The following is an 18,938-nucleotide window of genomic DNA, read 5'->3' on the forward strand; positions in this document are numbered from 1 at the left end:
TTCTCAGGGCGGGTGCACAGGCCCTATAGGGAAACCCCTCCAAAAAAAAAAAAAAAAGAGAGAGAGAGAGGAATAGGTGCTATAAGTGTGAAATAGCCTGATTCTACACTCCAAGATACTTTTCCTCATATTCCAGGCATATACTGGTGAATTTGTGATCTATATACCCATCATATGTCTTAAAAGTTAAAGGTGGCCTTTTTGGAAGGGCAGGGCTGATGGCTAAAGCTAATGGGACTACAACTCAAACTATATTATGCACTTCCGTGTTATTTGGCACTTAAGCTCATAATTTAGAGCTCTATTACTTGTCACACATCAACACAAAAATAGTTTGTCACAACACTTTCTGCAGACTAATTAAAAAAGATAGCACTTGGCTGAATATACCACAGTTTTCTAGCAGCCAATCTTTAGGCAAAGCAGACACAGGAAGCAGCAGGAGAAGGTAGGTGGTTCTTGGCACTCCCCTAAACAAGAAACAATGCATATCGTGTACTTGTGTAACAGGAGATAGCATTCGTTTCTCCAAAGCAGCTTTATTTCATGCAGAAGTTCACAAACAAACAGAAGGAGAGCGGGGAGGAGAAAAGAAACTAGAATTTGAAGCAGGCAGTATGACTTGTAAGTAACCTATTCAGAAGCTCCTCTCTACAAGGCCGACACACAAAACACAAAAAAAGAGAGTCATATGCAACATGTAACAGTAGTAAAATATGGCAGGCCTTCTGTTGACCATGAAATTACTTAATAAAGATCAGATTGCCAGACTGGTATTTTTTTTCCTCTCTTTTTCCTTTTCAATTTGCCCAAGGACATGTGTACCAATGGTGGGGATGGGGGTGAGAAAGAAATCCACTATGGAGGATGATCAGGCCAAAATTCCTTCTCTTTATTTCTCTCTCCTTTTGGGATTTTGAGTACTCATGCACAGGCACCTAACCTAGCATGTTTTTCATGCAGCCAAGTCTAGGACTGGAACCTTAAGATTAGCCATGTGGGATCCAGCCACCTAACCCACAATGCCACCAGCTGGCCCCGGCCCAGCATTTTTTTTCCCCCCAGTTTTTTTTTTTTTTTCTTTTTTGGCCATAGGGCACATGCACTCACTGGAGAGAGGGAGGAAAAGTGAGAGATCATCCCCCTGGGAGGGATGGCCATGCCTCAATCCCTTCTCCTCCATTTTGTTCTTAGGTATAAGACTTGTTTTTCAAGCCACCGGGTCCAGGACTTGAACCATAGTGTAGGCCATGTGGGATCCAGTGCCTTAACCTCCATGCCACCTGCTGCCCCTCAGACTGGTATTTTTAAGAACTGTTGTCATGTATCCTTAAAATCCACACCACTTTACTTTCATCTTCATGGTTATTTTCTAGCAAGTGGTTATATATCTGACATGCTATTTCATGGCAGTGATTTGGGGAATTTTAACTTTTGATTATTAGTGACACTAAAATGAATGATCTCTTAACTCTGTCTTCTAAATTATACATAAGTATAGTGCAAATCTAGGCCAAGTCCAACCATCACTAGTCTAAGAGTACCATTAGGTCTTCAGATCAATGTAGTGCCACCATGAGGTTTAGACTCGTAGGCAGTATAGAAATCATGGTTAAAATACAGATTTTATAGTCATCCAGGCCTTCAATTCCAAATTCACTACTACAAATCATTAGGCAAGTTACTTATCTGCTCTAAGCCCTTTCCCCACCTATGAAATGACTGCTGCAAGGATGAAATGAGTTCACATTGATGGCGGAGGCAACCACCATCAATCCCTAAGTATCTCTGTACTTTCTTGATGGATATGTCAAGACTGAAAGGTGCTGACAGCATTTTATCCAGTCCATTTCCCAGGGCTGTGTACATAACAAGCAACCTTGAGGATGAGGTTATATCTCCCCACCCTACACAAAGAACAGGCTGATTTCCTCTAACTATAAAGGTGGCAAAGCCCCAAGTTTTGTGTTCCTTTCCTTTACCACAACTCATGGCCTGTTGTAGGCGTCATCCTAGATAACCCCATGGGATTTATGGTCATAGTGAACCAGCATGTCATGCGGACATTCTGACTATTGCTTTTACAACAAATAATAATTGTCTTTGATCCCTGATCTGAGTTTGAGTTGTCAGCAATCACCCATGGAACGGTAACAGATGAGCCAATAAGGTAAAGTCCCAGACCTTACACAGTTCTTGACATACATGCAAAGCACTTTGAACAGTAACTGGCACCTATAATATTCTGTGTTACTGAGATTCACTTCTGGGTAGGCTTTGAGTACTGTACTTGGTCAATGAACCACGGCAACCAAGGATTAGGATGACCTAGAGCAGATCTGGCACTCTCTCCACAGTTCAGTACACTGTCCTACATTCAATGGATGGTTAAAAGAATGTGAATGTGGCTTTCACTGGACTGGCTAACCCAGAATTCAGAAATATGATTGTAAAGTTCATTGGGATATTTACTCTTCAGTATTCAGACTTTGAAAAGCATCTATCATTCCAATCTTCCATCTAACTGGAGTCAGATGTCATGTATTTAATGTTATTAGGACAGATTCATTAGAGCTCTCAATAACTTTTGATTCCAAAAATAAAAAAATAACTTTTGATTCCCAGTATTTCAGAGCTGAATGGAAGGAACCATGCAGAGATCATCCATTGGGTTGTCAGGAAAGTCACGATGCATTTTTGCATAGCAAAATATGTCATGACTTTCCCAATGACCTAATACTTCACCTCTCTACTTTACAGAATAAACTGACACCTGGAGAGACGATAAATGACTCATGCAGAGTTACATTTTAAAATGTAGTCAGCTTATTTCTATATAACATCTTAAAATAGCCAGGAACAAACTTTTAAAAAATTAAAAAAAAAACACTTAATACATTCAGTTAGATATCCTATTTAGCTTATTTCAACTCTGAGTAACATGTAAAATGCCTTTAGATTCTATAGTCTGGTGTAGGGTCTTGAAAACATGCGGAGATCAAAATGCAGTTTCTACAAGGCAACAAAGTTGATGCTGGGTATGGATGGGAAATGCTTTTAAATAAATCTCTGTCACATTCAGTAATTGATTTAACTACAATGGCCATCGTTCTGCATGTTTTTTTCTGACAACAGGATACACCATTGATACTATTCACAGAATCCAGTAAAAACAGCACGGAATAATGACTTTCAAGTTAGAAACATGCAAATGATAACATTATTTAAAAGGGTAGGAGGAGGTTAAAAGCAGGGATTTGAAACTTTTTTTTACTGTCTAGGGTACACAGACTGCCAAAGAAAAAGAGTGAGACAGACAGAAAGCATACCCCCAATAGGACACAGGCACACACACAATCCTTTTTCCTTCATTTTTCCATCCCATCAAGATTTGGAGCAGGGGCAAGCAGGTGGCATGGTAGTTAAGGACACTAGACTATCACTTGGCCGACTGCAGTTCGAGTCCTGGAGCTTCTTCCTCCCCTCTCAAATTAAACAATAGTAATAAAGTTAAATAAAAATTCTTTAAAAAAAGTCATGATGTGTATTTCTGCAGCATGAAAAGATTTGGGGACAAGAACACACAGGCACTGCAGCCAACCATGTGGGATCCTGCTCCCAATGCACAACACTTAACTGTTAGACTGCTGAGCTGTCCTATCATAACATATTTTGATCCATAATTACCGATAACAGAACTGGCAGGAATGTGAAAAGCAGCCTGGAGCCCTGCACAACACCATTACACACAGAGGTAGATCCACTTAAAACTTGGTATTTGATCTCAGGCAAACTCGGTTTATTTAAAAATTGAAGATACCAGGCCAGCAGGTGGTGTGGTGGTTAAAGGCACTGGACTCCCACATGGCCAACAGAGGTTCAAGTCCCGGACCTGGTGGCTTTCTCTCTTTGTCTGGTTAGAATTGAAAAATAATAATAATAAATAAATAAGTCTTTAAAAAAAAAAGATAATTAAGGATGGCTTCATAACACAGTGGTAATGCACTGTTCAAGCAAGCTGAATCCTACATGGAAACCTAGGCTGTAATCCCCAGCCCAGGCAGCCTGAAACATGCAGGGCATGCACAAAGGTGCCCAATATTCACCAGCTGGAGGGCTGGAGGAAAGGTATCACAACGTGACCAGACCCTGTAGAGGTGATCATCCATCTCCCTCCCCGTCCCTCCCACCCTCCCTCTCTCTTTCTCTCATGCACACACTTTCACTCTCTCATGAATAAAGGAAAAAATGCAGAATGGAGATTTAAATCTCACAGAAATTCAAAAGATGATCAGAGAAAACGTTTGATAAAGCAAGCATACATAGGCTGTATTGGAGAAATCTAAAAAATTTAAAGATTAGAAAAGACAGGTGAGCCCCGGGACCGGCAAGTGGTGTGGTTATAAAGGCGCTGGACTCTCCCATGGCCAACCACGGTTCAAGTCTCAGACATGGTGACTTGCTTTCTCACTTCCTCTCTCTTTCTCTGTCTCTCTCTGGAAAATAATAATGATAATAATAATAAATAAGGTTAAATAAAATAATTCTTTTAAAAAAATTTAGAAAAAAGAAAAGATAGGTAAGCCCCACTTAGTAAAACAAATACATGAAAATCCAAACTGCCAACATAGGAAAATACAGTCATTGTAAACTTTATTCTTCCTTTTAATAACTTATTCAAAGACAATTAGCTACAAAGCTTATTCAAAGACCAGTAGCTACTCAACCAAAAGGGTAAGAATGTAAGTTAATGCAAGTGCCAATGAAAAACAAGCTATGAGGGAAGACTAAGAAATGGTTATTTTCACTCACAAATATTTTATATACATACTAGCACTTTGGAAAAACATTGATTCTGTAATGTAAGGTATTAGACCATAAGGCATGTTATAGGAGGAAATGTCTCTACAAAATTTATTTTATCCCATCTTAACTTTCTATATGTTCCTGGTATGTGTCATGAATAATATAAATGAAAATAATTTGAAGTTATGTCACAAACTTAAAAAATAAAAGACACAGTCTTCTCCATATAATCTGTAACCATGTGAGGCTCCATGAAACAATAATATCAAGAAAATTACTGGGAGGAGAACAGAAAGGGAGAAGCCTTTAGAAAAGATCATCAAAATATTGAACCTACAGAGGGACTTCAAAAAGTTCGTGGAAAATGTAAGTTAATACGAGTTTATTCTAGCATCAAATATAATTATTTTATTTTATTTACTTATTTTAATTGGACCAGAGAGAGAGGTCTGGAACTCAAACCACAGCTGACCACACGGGAATCCAGCGCCCTTCACCACCACACCATCTGCTGGCCCCAGTGCAAAAACATTTTTGAAATCCACGTATAGTTTTTTTCATCATACACATTCTCCATGAACTTCCTTTTTTTAGAGAGGCTTTTTTTTTTTTCCTATATGGTGCGTACTCTTGCCAGAGACAGAAGGTGAGAAATCACCCCCCAGGGAGCATGGCCACACTGCAATCCCTTCTCCTCCATTATCCTCTCTCAGGATCTTGGGCATGCACATACATACATACATACACACACACACACACAAACACACACACATTCAGCGTGAGTTTTAAGCCACTGAGTTTGGGACTTGAACCGCAGCTGATTACATGGGAGTCCAGTGAACTTACCATTACGCCTTCTGCTGGGCCCAACATTCTCCATTAACTTCCTTTAAGACCCCTCATATAGCTTATGCTCTCAAGGACATAGCTGTCTATATTTGAGGATTTTAATAATTCAGAAGTAAATATAGTCAGGTTCATACAGACATACACCTTATAGTGTTTTCTAAGAATTAATGACAAATGAAAAATTTCTACTCTACATGAGACACTAAATCATGTCCTGAATCTTGCTGAATTTCCTACCAGGTATGAGTATGAAATTCATAAAATCAACTTGGTTTTAAATGCAGTAGCCAGTCCTCTGTGGGAATTGGAATACATCCTTGTGTGAATTGGTGAAAATGGTTCCAGGAAAACACAATCTTGTAACAGGCACATAATTTATTAGGTGGTATGCCCCCATGATCTCACACCCTTGAACAGGACCCAACCATACATAGCATCCCTGCTCTATTATAAACACACATTATTAAAGCTCAAAAACAAGTGTATAAGTCTAAAGGAGGTCTTGCTATCTACATAGAGAGTCTTCGTAAACAGTTCCAGCCAGCATAACGTGCATTAAGCCTTTAAGAGTTTATCGGTAATCGATTTCAGAGCACATAAAACAACATTTCCATAGCTTTCCCTCCCCTGAGCAAAACAAAAGGAAAAAATGCCAGCTATGTAGACCCAATATTATCATTCATCTGTTTTAAAGAAAATTAACCATCTGATTGGGTTAGCAAACAGTCAGTCTAGAAGTTTCTTTCACTATAGTGCAGCGGACATAGATTACTAATCTAAATCTACTTGAGTCCACAAAGTTAGAGAAATTGTATGCATATTGCCTCCCAGCACAATAACAGTACTCAATTGCTGCCTAGAAAGTAGTAGTTACACAATTTCTTTAATAAATCTGTGTGGAGTCTAGGCCGTTTGCCCAAATTGATTTCTCATACTTACCAACTCCACCCATTCCCAGCTCCATCATCTCAATAGTGTAGCCTGGTTGTCGATTTTAACCCCACAAATATAAACTCAATAGTTCAGAGTTTTTTGTAAGGGTTTGCTCACACAATTATCTAGATTAAGTAACCCACAGTATATACATCACAGTAGCTAAAAAATAAAGACAGATACCTCAAATACCAAATTAGCATGCATGTTTTGAAATAAAACTAGTGCTATTAACATAAACCTAGTTTTTTGGGAGTCTGATTTTGTTTTTTGTCAAAGGGCATGTGCACTCATCAGAGAAAAAGAGTAGTCAAAAGTATATCTCCCAACCACCCCAGCAGGGGCATGATCAAATCGCAATCTTTTTTCCTCTATTTCTCCATTCTGTCCAAATTTGGGGCACACATGCCTGTTGCCTTTTCCAGCCTTTAAGGCTAGGACTTGAACCACAGTTGTCCACATAGGCTACAGTTCCCTTAACCATTGTGTTCTGGGGCCAGCCCTTGATTTTTGTTGTTGTGTGCATCAAAGACTTACATGAATCCTTTATATGAATAATTCAAGAATACTTTTCCTTTCCCCCACTATCTAAAACACTTGCTTGAGAAGAAGTCTTACACATTAAACCCCACCCTACTTTACAAATTACAAAATGAAGAATGAGCGATTACCCAACTAGTGAGTGAAACCAGTCTTAATTCGGTCTATTTTCTATGGTACATAGTAGGTGTTCTAAGGAGTCCACCTACATTTGTATAGTCAAACTTTCCAGATACTTCTACAGAATGAAAGACAGCAGTGAACCCAATTTAGGCTGATGTTGTATGATAGCACTTTATGTGGCATAACTTTGAACAAGATTATACCATTAATTTAAAGCTGTAGTTGTTTAAGGAGCTCAGTGACATGTACATTAATTAGGCACACATTAGATTAAAAATCTAATTATTTTGGGGGCAACTGAGGATATCTTATTATGGACTGTTAGATGATACCAAGGAGTATGTTAATTTTTAAAGATGCAACAGTGGCAAGGCAATTGTTTTTAAAAAGTCAGTAATTTTTAGAGATGCACAGTGAAGTATGTATGTAGGAGTAAAATGACATAATATCTGGGATTTGCACTAAAATACTTCAGCAATAAAAAAATAAAGGATGGATGAAGCAAATGTTGCAAAATCTGGTAACTTTTGTATCTGAGTAATGAATAGATGGTAGCTCATTGTACTACACTCCCTGCTTTTTAGTATGTTTAAAATTTTTCACAAGTTTTAGAAAAATTCTTATCAACTAGTTAGATAAACTATAAAGTTATCTTTTACCTTTTAATTTTCTCTCTTTTACTTTTAGCTTAGTAAGAGACCAATGAATTAAGGGTAGGTAAAAATGCCTTGTAATTTTGAGCAGATCTTTATCAAAATATGTGGATATCTATCACAGGACAACAAACAGATTTTTTTTTTTGGAGAGGTTTTTGCTATAGGGTGTGTGCGCTTGCCAGAAAGACAGAGAGAGACAGAGAGATAGAAAGCAAGAAATCATCCCCCAGAGGGGATGGCCACACTGCAATCCCTTCTCCTCCATTCTCCTCTCGGGATCTCGGGCACGCATGCACATGCGCCCGGCGTGAGTTTAAGACACCAGGTCCGGGACTCGAACCGCAGTCGACTACATGGGAGTCCAGTGACATAGTCATTATGCTAACTGCTGGTCCCAACAGATTTTTTAAGAAATGATTGTACCCAAAGTCTCTTCTACCTTGACCGAGTACCTGAATTACCAGGTGATTGAGTTCATAGCCATTTGAGAATAATTTCTTCCTAATGACATCTTGAATTCCTACTAGGCCTGTCTAAATGGCCATGTATAAGCCTCACACTTGTAATAGACACCACTGTATAGAGCCCTAACAGAAGGAAATACTGACTGGTAGCCAGTTTGCTGCCCTGTATTTGGTGGCAATGTAGTTCAGTCTCTTTAAAGCAACTCAGTAAAAGTTTCATTAAACTACAGCCTGTGTAAGTGGTCATTGGTAAGCATTTTGTTTTCTATATTCTTTCATGAGCAAGGCACCAACACCTTCTTCCCAGTTCACCTCACACAACATAAGCAAGTACTAGAATTCAGCTGAATGTCTAAGTGTAAACCACAGCCAGAGAATATCTTTCAGACTGAAACAGATTCAGCCTGATCAGGTGCATAACTGTTAAATAAGTATAAGTTCTTTCTACTATGAAAACATAGCTCAATCTTCCTTTATTCTTTTTTTTTTTTGAGAGGTTTTTGCTATAGGGCACGTGAACTCGCCAGACAGACAGACAGACAGAAAGCAAGAAATCATCCCCCAGGGGGGATGGCCATGCTACAATCCCTTCTCCTCCATTCTCCTCTTGGGATCTCGGGCACACACGCATACACGCCCGGCGTGAGTTTTAAGCCACTGGGTCCAGGACTCGAACCGCGGTTAACTACATGGGAGTCCAGCGACATAGCCATTACACTAACTGTTGGTCCCTCAACCTTCCTTTACACGCACCAATTCTGAGCTGTCTCCCACAAGATGCCGGCTTGGAAATGAAGTTTATAACTATATTTAAAGTCACCGAGCCATCATCTTATTTTCTTCAGTCGTTTTTCACTTTTGGTTTTGATTGTTAAGAGATTTTTGCTATAGCACACGTGTGCTCTCTGGAGAGACAAAGAGACAAAAAGTGAGAAATCACCCTCTGGGGGGATGCCCATGCTGCAATCTATTCTCCATTTCCTTCTTAGGATTTTGTGCATGCACACACATCTGCCTGCCATTTTTTAAGCTGCCAGGTCTGGGACTCAAACCATAGTTGACAATGTGGTAGTCTAATGACATAACCACTATGCCATCTGCTGGTCCCAGTTTCTTCAGTCTTGAGAAAAAATATCAAACACCCCAAATCCAGCTGAAGAAACTGGTCTCTTTAACATGGCAGACTGAATAAAGGAACAGGGAAAGTTGGGTCTCCAGTAAAAATCCCTTTGATGCTACTAATACCAATAATACATAACCAGATGTACTGATGCATGTAAATTAGCATATATTATGTGTGTACTGTTTTCAGAGCATCTTTTACTTACAGTATTCTTTTGAGACCAGATTGGAAAAAAAATATGATTTCATTTCAATGACTCCTTGCTACTGACAGAGCTCTTAGTACCTGGGGTGAAATCTAGGTGGATCACAATTACAATTGTTCCAAAAAGGAACCAAAAGAGAGAGAGAGAGAGAATGAAAGCTTGTTTTTGCTTTCAGAGTCTCTGAAGCATAATGACTCACTGCTACAGAAAACTTCTACAATAGAGGTGATAGCTTTTAAACCTACCTCTATGTCAGTCTCCTTGACACTTTAGTGACTCAGTTTCCATATTTGTACCACAGCACCAAACTGCCTAACAAGAGAGAATATCACAGATATCTGACAGAAATTTTACTGAGGCCAGCTGGTAGTGTGGTAGTTAAGGTGCTGGACTCCCACATGGCCGACTGTCAACTGTGGTTCAAGTCCCAGACCCAGTAGCTTGAAACAATGCCAGGTACATGTGTGGGCATGCCCAAAATCCCAAAAGAAAAGGGATTGTGGTGTGGCATCTCTCCTTGGAGGTGATTTCTCTTTTCCTCTATCTCTCTCTCTCTTCCTTCCTTTCTCCAGTGAGCACATGCATCTTGTTGCAAACTAGAAAAAAATGTTTGTAATGTCTCAAATTGATTAACTGAAAGAAAAGGGTACCCAGGTTATTAAAAAATTAGAGTGAAAAAAAGCTAAGCTCTACCTTATATTCATTAAACATAAACAATTATTTGTGAAAAGAAAGAATGCCTAATCCTCCAAATGGACAAATGGAATTGGGGAGAGAACTGGGAATCAGCCAACATTTTAGCTATTTCATTATTTATAAAGTAATGTTAGAGCTATAAAATTAGAAGAAAGTCATTAAATAATCCAGCCACAATCACATTTGATTCAGGTCATATAAAGGGTTAATTTTATATTTGCTCAACAATATAGAATTCCCTAAATGCTTTCGCCTTTCGCATTCATTTCTGGTTTCTTTTCTTTTTTTTTTTCTTTCTTTCTTTTTTTCTTTTTTCTTTTTTTTTTTTTTTTTTTTGAGATTTTTGCTATAGGGTGTGTACACTTGCTGGAAAGAGAGGGAGAAACAGAAAGCGAGAAATCACTCCCCGGGGGGGTGGGGGGGTGGTCATGCTGCAACCCTTTTTCCTCTGTTTTGTTCTCAGGATCTTTGGCAGGCACATACATGTGCCCAGTGTGAGTTTCAAGCCGACAGATTCAGGGCTCAAACCATGAACAACAACATGAGAGTCCAGCAATGTAACCATTACACTATCTGCTGGTCCCTCATTTCTAGTTTTGGGCTTTTTGTTGTTTTGCTTTTTGCTAGAGGGTACATGTGCTCACCAGAGAGAGTAAGAGGGCAAGGAGAAAGCCCCCCCCCCCCAAGCATACCAACCCCTTCTCCTCCATTTCTCCTTTCTTTCAGGATTTTGGGCTCATGCAAATGTGCACCCAGTGTGCTTTTGAAGCCACAGGGTCTGATACTCAAACTACATGATCTACCATGTGGGATCCAGTTGCTTTAACCACCAACCAAAGGGGCAGACCCATTACTGTGTTTTATCTCAACTTCTTTGTGAAGCAAATCAGACAAGGCAATAGGAAAGTTATCTGCAACTGGCGAACCTGAATCAAAGAGTTCAAATTGCTCAAACTTCCAGTGTTAAAGGCTCATCAGTGATTACAAGCAAAGCTAGAATGGACACTGGAACTCAAGTCCTTTGGCTCTCCATGGTATATTTTTCTGCCAATAATCTGAAGTCTCCTCCTAACAGTGAAATGTCACTTGGCTCATCAGTTTGGGTAGTGTTTCTCTACATGAAAGTTTAGGCCCTGACATCACAAGAATCTATACAAATAAGGAGTGTAAGGGGAGTTCTCATGGCCCTGAAGAAGTTTCCTGAATTTCACAATTAGAGAAAAGACACAAAGGAATATACAGATATGTTTGTTTGATGGAGTATTTATGCCAAGGGGAAAAATGGCATATAAAAGTAAATTATTTTTTTAAGTTTCTGTTCAAAAATTCACAGTGTCAAAATGTCTGGCCTATAGGGGAAAAATATCCAGCTAATAATCATCTATGAAGTAGTTTTTCACCCAAGCACTGGCCTGCCAAGTTTTCAAGAACAGGTATAAAATGGGACCCTTGCCCAGAAGTATTTTAAAATCTTTGCAGAGACAAGATCAAGCTAAAATAATTAGTGAAGTTTTAATGAAAGAATGAAAGAATATTAAAGCATGAGCTGGGCTGTGAAACAGGGTGAAATTTTTAAAAAAGAAACCGGGTAGACGTTCATAATTGGTGAAAATATTCAGGATGAGTGGCAGGGGGGGGGTGCGATAGAGGTAGCAGGAGTAAACTGAGGTGCAAGAAACACACCTAGTACATGGGTGGGCTAGTAAATGGATGAGTAGATAAGCTGAGATTGGAACCCAAGTCTCCAACTTTAAACTCTTCTGTGCCACTCTGCTCCTCCACACTGGTCTACATTCCTCGATTCTAGCACCCTTCTCCAAGAAATTTTCCATAGTTCTAAGTTTCATCCTGAAACACAAATCTTATCAGGTCACTCACTCTCCTGCTTTAAACTCTTCAACAGTTTACTCTTTCAGAAAGAAATTGAAACTCTAACATGGTATACAAAGATCCAACCTGATCTGGACCCTGTCTGTTTTCTGGCAGGTCTATAATATGTACCTTTTATTTCAGCCAAACACATCTACCTGAACTTCACTGAGCATGTTCCCATATCCCTCTACCTTTGTACATATTGTTCTTTCAACCTGTACCTCTCCTTCTTAAATTAATGCCCTATTATTCAAGCCTCAGTACCATGTCACCTACTAGGATAAGTCTTTCCTTACCATGCTCAAGTATCCAATATGATTTAAATGTCTCTCTATGATGTTTTAATAACACCCTCCTCTGCATATTTCTATCATAATTTATCACACTGCTCCTTGATCATTAGTTAACTTCCCTGTCTCACTAGACTAAAATCATCTCTGTATCATCATTCCTTAGAATAATGCCAAGCACGTAGTAGGTACTCAGTAAATATGCATGGCATAAACAAATTTATGGTGCTCATACCTTATCATTTAACATCAAAACATGATTTATCCAATTATAAATAAATAATCAAATACTCAGGAAGTTATATGTAAGACCCAGAAAATAAACCTCTGTTATTTCAAGTTACTAATTGGACTCCAGTGTCTAAAGAAATAAAGGCTTCAGAAATCATACAGAAACACAAAGTCAAAATACAAAAACAGGGCCAGGCAAGGAGTATGGTGGTTAAGATAGCTAACTCCAATGTGGCCTACTACATGGTTTGAGTCCCAGACCCAGCGACTTGAGAAACACACCAGATACGTGTACACACTTGTCCAAAACCCCAAGAGGCAAATGGAGGAGAAGGAATTGTGATGTGATCATTTCCCACTTTCTCACTTTCTCTCTCTCTCGCAAATACAAGCAACCTATAGCAATTTTTTTTAAAAAATGCAAAAACAACAAATACTGTCAAGCCACTCTACATTATCCTGTGTGTGTGTGTGTGTGTGTGTGTGTGTGTGTGTGCTGTGTAGGAGAGAGAGAGACAGAGAGAGAGAGAGAGAGAGAGAAACATTATTTCTACCTTAACATTGGCTTTCTTAATGGTGAAGTAACTGCCTTAGATCCATGGGATTCACGATTTAGCTCCTTCATAACACTTGTAACATTCTCTCTCCTACACAGTCTAACAAACTACATTCCATAGCTGACATCATATGATTAATTAAACAAAGATTCATGCTGTTTGATGACATGCCACAATTTAGACCTAACCAATTATTTACATGAAATCCAAAATTCTACTAATGCATTATTAAAAATGTGCTAATTCCAAGGCAGAACTATCTTCCTTAAAAAGAACCAAGAGGACAGGGCAGACAGTGGCACAACACTGAAATGTGACATTCTGCAAGGCTGACCCACATGAGAAGTTTCTGAGTTCACCTCCAGAGACCTGAGTGTACTAACCATACAGATGCCCATGATCTGTGCTGGCTGGGGTTGGATCACAGAATCAAAACCCTGTTAGGGGTGCTATTTCACAGTGTCTGTCTCTCTCCCACTCATGGAAGATATAAACAAATAAAACTTCAAAAAAATAAAAAAGAATCAAGACCCAGTCATGGTAGCAGGTGCCGAAGCCACTGCTTGGCAGGCTATACAAAGATCCAACCTGATCTGGACCCTGTCTGTTTTCTGGCAGGTCTATAATATGTACCTTTTATTTCAGCCAAACACATCTACCTGAACTTCACTGAGCATGTTCCCATATCCCTCTACCTTTGTACATATTGTTCTTTCAACCTGTACCTCTCCTTCTTAAATTAATGCCCTATTATTCAAGCCTCAGTACCATGTCACCTACTAGGATAAGTCTTTCCTTACCATGCTCAAGTATCCAATATGATTTAAATGTCTCTCTATGATGTTTTAATAACACCCTCCTCTGCATATTTCTATCATAATTTATCACACTGCTCCTTGATCATTAGTTAACTTCCCTGTCTCACTAGACTAAAATCATCTCTGTATCATCATTCCTTAGAATAATGCCAAGCACGTAGTAGGTACTCAGTAAATATGCATGGCATAAACAAATTTATGGTGCTCATACCTTATCATTTAACATCAAAACATGATTTATCCAATTATAAATAAATAATCAAATACTCAGGAAGTTATATGTAAGACCCAGAAAATTAACCTCTGTTATTTCAAGTTACTAATTGGACTCCAGTGTCTAAAGAAATAAAGGCTTCAGAAATCATACAGAAACACAAAGTCAAAATACAAAAACAGGGCCAGGCAAGGAGTATGGTGGTTAAGATAGCTAACTCCAATGTGGCCTACTACATGGTTTGAGTCCCAGACCCAGCGACTTGAGAAACACACCAGATACGTGTACACACTTGTCCAAAACCCCAAGAGGCAAATGGAGGAGAAGGAATTGTGATGTGATCATTTCCCACTTTCTCACTTTCTCTCTCTCTCGCAAATACAAGCAACCTATAGCAATTTTTTTTAAAAAATGCAAAAACAACAAATACTGTCAAGCCACTCTACATTATCCTGTGTGTGTGTGTGTGTGTGTGTGTGTGTGTGTGTGTGTGTGAGAGAGAGAGAGACAGAGAGAGAGAGAGAGAGAGAGAAACATTATTTCTACCTTAACATTGGCTTTCTTAATGGTGAAGTAACTGCCTTAGATCCATGGGATTCACGATTTAGCTCCTTCATAACACTTGTAACATTCTCTCTCCTACACAGTCTAACAAACTACATTCCATAGCTGACATCATATGATTAATTAAACAAAGATTCATGCTGTTTGATGACATGCCACAATTTAGACCTAACCAATTATTTACATGAAATCCAAAATTCTACTAATGCATTATTAAAAATGTGCTAATTCCAAGGCAGAACTATCTTCCTTAAAAAGAACCAAGAGGACAGGGCAGACAGTGGCACAACACTGAAATGTGACATTCTGCAAGGCTGACCCACATGAGAAGTTTCTGAGTTCACCTCCAGAGACCTGAGTGTACTAACCATACAGATGCCCATGATCTGTGCTGGCTGGGGTTGGATCACAGAATCAAAACCCTGTTAGGGGTGCTATTTCACAGTGTCTGTCTCTCTCCCACTCATGGAAGATATAAACAAATAAAACTTCAAAAAAATAAAAAAGAATCAAGACCCAGTCATGGTAGCAGGTGCCGAAGCCACTGCTTGGCAGGCTGAGGCCACATGGGAAGCCCAGGTTCCATTCCCAGGCCATCCTAAGACAAACAAGCAAACAAACTAAAAACCTGGGCACAGGGTTGCTCACCTGTGGTCCAAGCTGCTCAGGAGGCTGAGGCAGAAGAACTGAGAGACCTGCCTATAACATCTCCTGCACTTGACAAAAACATGCCACAAAAAATAAACAAAAAAAAAGCTCATTATGAGGACACATATATGGGGGGGGGGATCTTTAAAAAGTTAATAGGAAATGTGTATTATGAAAAAACTAAGCATGAATTTCAAAAACTTCATACCCAAATAAACTTACACTTTAATTCTATTTTTCATGAATTTATCAAAGTTCCCTTGTATGAAGAAAAATGAAGTAAATATTGTAAAATTTTTAATTAACCTTAAATAGAAGTCATTATAGCACTGCGATGCCACTCTGAAAAAAATCTCACTAATACCCATCAAGAAGTTGAAGACATAAATGAAAGTAGTTCCCCTCTCTAGAAAATATGCCTTCCATCTATTTTTCCAGGATCATGAGGAACTACATGAAAATAACAGAACCACAAGTCTTATAGTTTATGAATCCACTCTACTAGAGCAATTACTTTTTTCAAACCTTAATCTTAGCTAATAGTATATAGACACTGTGTAATTAACTCCTTTTTACACCCAGAAGAACTATCTTCAATGTCAATCACTCGTGTGGTCAGTGCCATTTCCCTTTTCCCTTGATTGCTGACCTCCTCCCTTCCCTAGTAACCTAGAGTGTAATCAACTGTCATTTCCTTTACTGCCTGTCTTTAGTGATGCAATAGTTCTTATTCTTCTGTAGGTGATGGGATACCTTTGAGAAGTTGATTATAGCTATGAAGCCCAGGAAAACTTACACACTCAAAATTTTTCTATACCATTTTAGGAGCTTAGAACCCCTATGCCCCACAATGACCCATATAAATTATTTCTAGTGCCATAAGACTCCCTTATGCAACCTATACCACAACTCCTTTAAACACGTACACATACAAATAAGAACTATTACAGTGTTTATTAACATAATGTCCAAAATAACAAAATGTAGTCTAAAGCTTTTACCTTACTAGCAAAATTTTAAGTTAAGAATCTCAGATGAACATTGACTTTAAAAGTTTACCAAATCTTACTGTCTGGTCAATCTGCTTGCTTTAAAAAGTGGTATAATATCTTCCTAAATTTGTTATTAATTCTGACACATGTGCTCATAAAATCATGCAAGGCTCAAGTTATATTCCAGCAGAAAAGAAAATTCATGTTGGTATTAACACCCTCCTGGATTCAAATATTTATTCTACTATATCAAGCTATGTTCAACATGGAACAGTGAAGTTAGTTAGTAACTGAAAGCGATACCATCTCATAACTATCTAGTTACCTTGTCAAATCAAGTAAAACATAAAAGATGAAACAGGACAAATGACCAAAGGGAAAGGGAAGAATATAATCAAGGTGTTATCTAACAGAAACAAGTGCTTTTTCTCAGTTAACTTTTATTTTTACTTAATCACTGATTAAACAAGTTTCATACTGCCCCCTCAAAAGAGAAAACATGATCACTCTTTTACTGTAAACTGATACATTTCAAAATCGCAACATCAGGGGAATCAGCAGTTAGTGAAATGGCTATGTCACTGGACTCCCACATAGTCGACTGCGGTTCATGTCCCGGACCCGGTGGCTTAAAACTCACGCCGGGCGCATGTGCGTGCCCACGATCCCCAGAGGAGAATGGAGGAGAAGGGATTGCAGCATGACCATCCCCCCTGGGGGGTGATTTCTCGCTTTCTGTCTCTATGTCTCTGTCTGGCGAGCACACGCGCCCTACAGCGAAAACCTCTCCAAAAAAATAAATAAAAAATAAAAAAATCGCAACATCAGTATATTTAAAACATTAAACTCTGGTGATACACTCACAAAACTTTTCTAAGTTTCATGATGGCACAGGCACCTGCTAACCCCCTACCACCACAGACAAGTTGCAAGAGGCCTAGGGCTCAGTTTCTTGTTCGCAAATACTGGGCTCACAGGACACATCATGTAAGCCAATTCTCAATTTGCCTCGAGTTAGGGTGCAATTGATGAGACTTTTAAACTTTTTGTTTTAATCTACCCCACCAGCTTCCTTCTTACATGATGGAAGGCTGCATATTCCCTAAAACACAACACTTCCACCACTGCTTTCCAATATGGACCGTCCATACTTGAGAGGCAAATAGGTGCGGAGAGAGAAGTACAACAGGTCCACACCAAGTGGCCAGATCCAGTAAGTAATGGCTTCAGTTACATGTCACCATCTCCTTTCCTATTATAACCCAATTGCTGGTTAAAACTGAACTCTAGACATGCAACAAGTGGCTTGTGATTCAGACAGACCAAGAATCTTCAGCTATAAAGAGTACGGACTGAATTTGTGCAGGAAAACCCTTTCCCCTCACGCCACCCAGATTAGAAAGTTTACAAAATGAGGAACTCTTAACTGATGAGTTGAGGAAACTCCAGTATTTCCCAACAGAATACCAGGCCCCATAGATTTCATTCCTTTGCACATTTAGTGGCAGGAAATGGACTGCTAGCACTGGTTCACACTATCAGGACAGTGAGACGTGCAGTCTGCCCACTGCTTTTGAGCGTCCTGAATCAACTAAGTGAAAGTACTGTATGACTATACCCATTACACACAGGCACGACAGTTGGTGGCACCTCACCCAGCCTCCACCTCCCACGCTGCCCCCACGGTTCCAAAGAAACGTTTCCTGGGAGAGCACATGGAGAAAGGCGAGGGGGATAAAGCGCACGTAGGCGCCTCTTCCTCAGATTTCTGCTTAAGTACAGAGACTGGGGGCCTATGCTGTGTTTCCCTTAATCTGTCAGGCTGTGGGAGGGCTCCCAAGGATTTGGGGCTGAAAAGCAGAGAGGCGCCCCTGCCCCAGACCCGAAGTGTTAAGAAGCAAAACAGCAACTGACAAGAGGTGGGAGGGGAATGGAATCGCGCAAAGGAGGTTCGTGCCCACAAGTTGGACAAACAGCAGCCCTACCCGGTACTTGGGGGTCTCCCCAAGTTGGGGTGGGGCCTTTCTCCCGCCGGCTGACAAGAGTGAGAAAGAGGTTAAGTGGAGAAGGGGGTGCTCTTCCGCCCCCACGCCGTCTCCGCGCCTCGGCGTGGCCGCTCCTTCAGCGGCGCCCGGAGTTGCACAGCGAGGTCGCGGTCACCCTTGGGAGGGGGCCCCGGGTGCCCCCGTGTTCAACGGCAGGAGGATCCCGGGGCTCTCCCCGTCCCCAAGGCCGGCGGGGGCTGCGGGAGCACTCACCAATTTAGGTTTGTTTTTCGTTTCTTCTTCGGTGACGGCCCGGTTCCCCGCGCTCCGCTTGTTGCTCCGGCCCCCACCGAGTTCCTCGCGGCCGCCCCC

The 18,938-nt window shown here is 40.0% G+C and overlaps 1 protein-coding gene across 1 annotated transcript in view; it reads right to left on the minus strand.

Annotated features, from left to right (window-relative positions):
- DIAPH2 (diaphanous related formin 2) overlaps positions 1–18,923 on the minus strand; it is a gene marked incomplete at its 5' end in the record, with an annotated part of 1,076,033 nt that extends 1,057,110 nt beyond the window's left edge. Inside the window, 1 exon segment of the mRNA XM_014583678.2 lies at positions 18,840–18,923. Coding sequence (XP_014439164.1) covers positions 18,840–18,923 — 84 coding nt within the window.
- Positions 18,924–18,938: the final 15 nt, after the last annotated feature.

The sequence above is a fragment of the Tupaia chinensis genome, unplaced genomic scaffold (genome assembly GCF_000334495.1).
Source record: "Tupaia chinensis unplaced genomic scaffold, TupChi_1.0 Scaffold144482_1, whole genome shotgun sequence".
Lineage (NCBI taxonomy): Eukaryota > Metazoa > Chordata > Mammalia > Scandentia > Tupaiidae > Tupaia > Tupaia belangeri.